The sequence below is a fragment of the Pristis pectinata genome, chromosome 11 (genome assembly GCF_009764475.1).
Source record: "Pristis pectinata isolate sPriPec2 chromosome 11, sPriPec2.1.pri, whole genome shotgun sequence".
NCBI lineage: Eukaryota > Metazoa > Chordata > Chondrichthyes > Rhinopristiformes > Pristidae > Pristis > Pristis pectinata.
Window position 1 is genome coordinate 28,001,551 of NC_067415.1, and position 6,278 is coordinate 28,007,828.

Here is a 6,278-nt window from a genome sequence, read left to right on the forward strand (position 1 = left end):
GGAATCAAGTGATATGTGGAGAATGCTGGAAATGCTGAGATCTTGATTAATGGCACAGCAAGTTAGAAGGACATGATGGCCTACTCCTACCACTAATTCTCATGGTCTACAATTAAATCCCATGGGTATCCCATGACGGTGCCCAAGAATGAAAAAAGACAAGTTGAAGAGTCTGTACCCATCTTTTTATCTAAGTGCTGGGTTGATGATTCACTGTGGCCTCCTAGATTACTACCATCACAGGAGTTAACCTTTAATTAATTTAATTCATTCCATGTACAATATATATGAGTGCACTGAATGCAGCAAAGGTAATAAGACCAGTCAACTTCCCAGCACTCATGCCGAGGACTTGTATTCCAAAACTAGCTATACTGCTTGCCAGGTTGATGCAGTACAGCTACAAGGCTGGCCTCTACTGGATAATGTAGATACTGCCTGGGTATGTCCGAAACAGAAAAAGCAAGACAAATCTAATGTAGCCAACTGCCACTACATCAGCCTACTCTAGATTATCAGCTAAGTAGTGGATGGGGTCAGCGCTAGCAAGCCACACACTGATCAATTACCCATCTGGCTGGTGCTCAGCTGCACTCAGAGTCATTACTGTAGTGATCCAATTTTGGACAGAACAAACGAGTCAAAGTTAATATAATAAGCCCTTGAAACAAAGGCAGATTTAACACAATACAACTTTGATGAGGTCCAGAAAAGTCAACAGGAATCAGAGAGAAATCTCTCTACTGCTGGACTCAACTGAGTGCAAGGTGACATTGTGTGGCTGTTGAGAGATTCTCAATTGGATCTCAGGGTGTTGTTGCTGGAAAATCCAGTCCTGAGCCATCTTCAGTTGCTCTAATGATCATTTATCCATAAGGTCAGAAATGCAGATTTTTCCTGATGATTACACTGCATTCAGTTCCATTCACAATTGGACAACAACCAGGCAAGCAGTGATAAGTGATTCACACCACACATATGCCAGACAATGATCATCTTCAACAAAAGTGCACCGAACAACCTCCTCTGGACATTCAACAACTTTACCACTATTGAATCCCCACCATTACCTTGCTGAGGTCACCACTGACCAGAAACTTAACTGGGCCAACTACCTCAGCACCACTACAGCACGACTACAGAGGACAGTTTAAAAAATGAAGACTTCATGGCAAGTGACTCATCTCCTGACTTCCCATCTTCAAGGCATACTATGAGTGATTAATCTCTAGTTGCTTGGATAAATGTAGGTCCAACAACAATCGAGAAGCTTGACACCAACAATAACAAACAACCGACTTGATTCACACCCTACCCACCATCAAAAACATTCATCTTCTCCACCACATGGTGCACGATGTATCATATACGAAAATGCACTGCAGGATCTCATTGGGGCTTTTGCAATAATACCTCTTGAATACACCACATCTTACCACCTAGAAGTAAAGGCAAATCAGGGACATCAGAACATTAGCTGTTCAAATTACTTGATATATCATACACCATATACAGTATTTTTTTTCTGAACATCCATGCTGTTCAGAATCCAGGAAATGCCTACCACATAGCACTTTAAAAGTACCTTCACTTTGGGACTGCAGTGGAAACTTGTTATGTGTGGCCTATGTTGATCTTAGTCACCATTTGACTACTAGTATCAACTTGCCTTTTGACAAATATTCTCCATCCCTGGCAAGGTCATACAAAACCTCTGCCCTTATAGGGGCAGTACAGTGGTGTAATAGTTAAAGGTGCTGCTACACAGTTCCAATAACCTGGGTTTGATCGCGACATCAGATGCCATCTACGTGGAGCTTGCACATTCTCCCTGTGAATGAATGAGTTTTCTCCATGTGCTCTTGTTTCCTCTCATATGCTGAAGATGAGATGGCGGGTTAATTGGCAATTGTAAATTGATCCTTACTGTAGGTGGTAAGTAAGACAACTGGGTAGTTGATCAGCATGCGAGAGAGAGAATAGGTTACAGGGAAAAAAATGGGGGAAATGAGACTGGTGGGAATGCTAAGAGCCAGTATAAACTTGATAGGCCAAATGTTGCAAGAAAATAAAAATATATAAACACAGGCTCTTATCACAACTTGTTATTGTTCAGGATCAAAGATATTTCATCACCCCATAATGCATCACTGCAGCTATGGATTGTTCTTGAGAGAACCACAAATCACTTGATATATGAACCCTTTATTGACAACAGTTCCTTTACAGACCCAAGCTTTGCAATCAATGACGGCAAATAGTGATAATCATTCTTTTTTTGACCCATGAAATGGCAAAAACAGCTGGCCTCTTGGGCTTGCAAATCAATTGGAGGAAAACAAAAATCCAAGCACTCAGCACTTTTTGAATTCACTGAGAGACTGCAAGAGAAACCATGAAATATGTGGAGCAGTCTACATACCTGGGAACATAGAATGCAGAAAATCACCACAGAAATGCTACAAAATTTCTTTCATGTGCCAGAACTTATGGTCATTTCACTCTCAAAAAAAAACTTTTGTTTAATGGGCTGGTTTTGCACAGACAGCTAGTTGGCACTTCTGAAATGAACCACCCACTAGCTGTAGTGCATGTGTGCCAGTGCATTCCAGGTTTTTACACCTGCCTACTGCAGCACAAATAAAAATGACATGCACTGCAGGCATTTCTGACCTCTTGCTCGATCCCTGGACTCGTGATTGATTGTGGGGCAATCCATAACTTACTGAGCTAAGAGTGCCAAGATACAATTTGTATTTGGCGCCTCTGCTTAACTCTGTCAGAGCAAGCACAACTCTGCTCATTTGAATATAGTAGCCAGTTTTAATTTTCAAAGTTTAGGTAGTTTATTTTTAATTAATTTTTCTTTTTAATCAAAGTATTTAGTTAAAGGCTTATTGCTTTTAAAACATGGTGATAGCAAAAATTGTTAAAGGCCAATAGGGGTGTGCTAGGGCGAGGACCTCAGGACAGTTTTCTGTGGCCTAGTCCACTGCTGAGACAGCCATGGAATGGAGTCCTCAAGGTCACTGGGAGCTACTCAACCGCAAAAGGTTGGTGCAGCTGTGAACGTAGCACAGAGTCTAAGCACAGAAAGCAGGTTGCATTGAGTATAATCTGGCCTATATCTGCAGTTCACCAAATTTTTCTGTTTGCTTAGTCTTGCTGCAAACAAACCAAGCAAAAATTGGTGCAGTTATCTGGAAGTGTCCATGCTTAATGGTGTACGTCATGAACCATCACTTCAAAAACTTTGCTGAGAGTCACATTTGGCAAAAGATCTTATCACAGTTTGAAAAATTGGCTAGTTGTAACTGATCATATGATGCATCAAGGGCACTCTGAGCCTGTCCTTCAATTACTCCTGGAACCATCTCTCAGCAAGGCCAAAAAGGACATAGCATTTACCAGCTGGAGCTAACTTCAGATCTGAGTTTAAATGGATTTACCATACTCTTGAGAATAGCTGAGGACTTTAAGAGATGGGTGCTTATGATTACTAAAATACAAAACCAAAGGGATAAAATTTGACAAATCACCCTTAAGCAGCCATACCTTTGCGATGGGAAGAAATTAAATTAATGGAAAAAGTGCACTGTCCAAACACCAAGATGATATTGGGGGGAAGAGGGACTACTATTGCAAGGATACTTAGGAGAAGCTGGCACCTTGAACAACTGCAAACCTTCAAGATGATAATAGAATAAATAAATAAGATAAATGTTGATGAATTGGTTTCAACAACCAGTGAAACCATAATGGCTGACCAAAAATTTAATCATAAAACGAACATCCATTTCTGCAGCATGTGTCATCCAAAATATTTTTCAAAACAGACAATAAATAACTTTTTAAGTCTAATCATTGTTATTTTGTAGACAAATGCGATGCATGAAGACTTACAAAGGACAATGAAATCAATGATCAGTTAAACTGCTTTGGTTATATTAAATTTTGGGTAGGATACCCTAAGAACATCCTGATCTTCTTCAAGCAAGCATCACAAGCTCTTTGTTGATCCACACGAAAAAACAGTTGGAGCTTCAGTGTAACATTTCATTTGAACATCCCTTAAAATTTCACTGTGCCCAAGCGATGGAAGGCAACTTGAAGCCAAAACTTAAAAATTTAGGCTTTTTTTTAAACCTACTAATCAAGTTGACTTTGTGCAAATCTGCAGTAAATTCCGTCACTGCAGCATGTAGATAGTAATACCAACATTACCACAAGCAGAATCAATTGCAACCAACTGTTGAGCTTTAACAGTAAAAAAATAACTTATTTAAGGGTCAATAACACTAAAAAAAATTACATTACAGGAAGGAAATTGAGCAAATTACTTCCAACTCTTGTAATTTTTTATCAACTAGGTTCCCCCCAATAAAGATCAGATAGACTTGGATTTGTCACTTGACTAGTTTAGGAAGTCGATTTTTTATTTTCATAGATTAAATCTCAGCTAAAATGACGCACACTCGTTTATACAGATATAATTTTCTCTCCAAGGACATTAACACACTATTAAGACATTAACAGGTCTTATAGAAAACATGCCTATTTCCAGTTTATCATTTTTGTATCAATATTGAAATTGTTTTGAATAAAAATATGCAAGTGGAACAATAACTAGATTCACGGGTCAGCATCATTCATTTGACAATTTCAACATAATGACAACTGTAAAAGGAATGCTGTTTCAACAAATTTTCTCTCCCCCATTGATCCTCTTTAAATCTATGCAAATAATCAACCTTTCCCGATGACAGAACTGTCACACAGGCAAACAATTAGAAGGTTGTCATTATCAATACAACAATATTCTAGAAAAAGTTGGTCACAGGACAGGAAAAAGGAAAATTGTGTTAATGGTGAGGATAAAAGCACTTTACAAAAAACAGTTAATTTAAAATAATTATTGTAAATTATACCCCACAGAAAACTTCAAAATTTGTTGAACATAATGCTCATAATGTCAAAACAATCAAAAGGACTAATTCTGATGTGGAACACAGGCTTGTCTTCCCCTTTTGTTGATTAAGATCTAATAAGAAAAAAATTATATTGAATACAGTATTATAAAAAATATATTTGAAAGCCAATAACTTTAAAAATGACATTAATAATTATGTCTGAAGCATTTGAAACGGCTTTGCCTGCTCAAGAAACATCGTATTCAAACCATTATTCAAAAATAATGGAAAGAAGATGTTATATTTAATGCATCAATCAAACTTCAAATGTTGTCAGCTAAATAGAAATTCCAATCGGTAAAAGCCTATTTGGTTTTGTACACTAATTGATTGAATTTATTTAAATGACTTTCATGTTCGTTAAGTGAAACGTAATTTATAAGCACGACTGGAAAGAACAAATTCAAAAGCCTAATTCTTGATTTGTTTAACAACACTTCAAAACACAGGAATTTTTCCTACGTGCAACTCTTTCAATATAGAAATTGTTACACTCAATGGTCTAATCATTTATATAACTACGAAGACTCGACCAGCTGCATCAAACCAGCACTGACTTCACTTTACATCTGGATTACATCCGATAAAGTTATTGACAAAAAAGATAGCCCCTTCACCAATTAAAACCCAAGCCACGACCAGCGTGGCCTACACATTCTCAGAACTGTGTTGGGCCCTGTACCTACCCGTCTTTCCGTTTGGCTTTGTATACGTGACCGTAAGTCCCTCTTCCAACTTTGCAGCCCTCGTATTCAAACAGGTCCTCCACTCGCTCACGCTCTGTTGTTAGCTTCATCTTGAAATCATAGTCCATTTTCGAAGTTTTCCGATTAGATTCGTATTTCGTTATTAATTGTATCGTCTAACTAAAGCTAGTCGGCTATTCCCCTCTGCAATCGGTGCCGCAGGATGTCACTCGGAGGCACCATACGAGCCCCGGGTCGGCCTGTGGTTGCGGGGCGGCTGCTGGTGGCCACGGCTGCCTTCTGTCGCGCCGCCGCTCTCTCCCACTCCCCTCACTCAACGCCGGTACCACACTGCAACACCACATACGGCATCGCTGCACACTGTCGCAAGGGCAGCCAAGATTGCGCATGCTGGTCGTCTCGGAGACGCCGCCGGACGGATGCGCGCTCCCGTGCGCGCCCCGCTTGTCGGAGAGGGAGCAGATGAGCGCATTGGGTTTGGCATCGGGGTTGACCGGGGTTGCTCAGTGAATGAGATGGCCTATTGTCTTCAAAGGAGAAGACAAAATACATAAAACTCCCATTATCACGGGGATAATCAATTAAGAGCAGAAGTAGGCCA

General features: G+C 39.6%; 1 protein-coding gene across 4 annotated transcripts in view; it reads right to left on the reverse strand.

The window, feature by feature from the left end:
- The window catches only part of cdk8 (cyclin-dependent kinase 8), a 78,840-nt gene extending 72,782 nt beyond the window's left edge, over positions 1 to 6,058 (reverse strand). For all 4 annotated transcript variants that reach the window (XM_052026021.1, XM_052026020.1, XM_052026018.1 and 1 more), the window contains exon 1: positions 5,657 to 6,058. In XM_052026021.1, coding sequence (XP_051881981.1) covers positions 5,657 to 5,784 — 128 coding nt within the window. In that variant the 5' untranslated portion in view covers positions 5,785 to 6,058. The remainder of the gene's footprint in view (positions 1 to 5,656) is intronic.
- Positions 6,059 to 6,278: the final 220 nt, after the last annotated feature.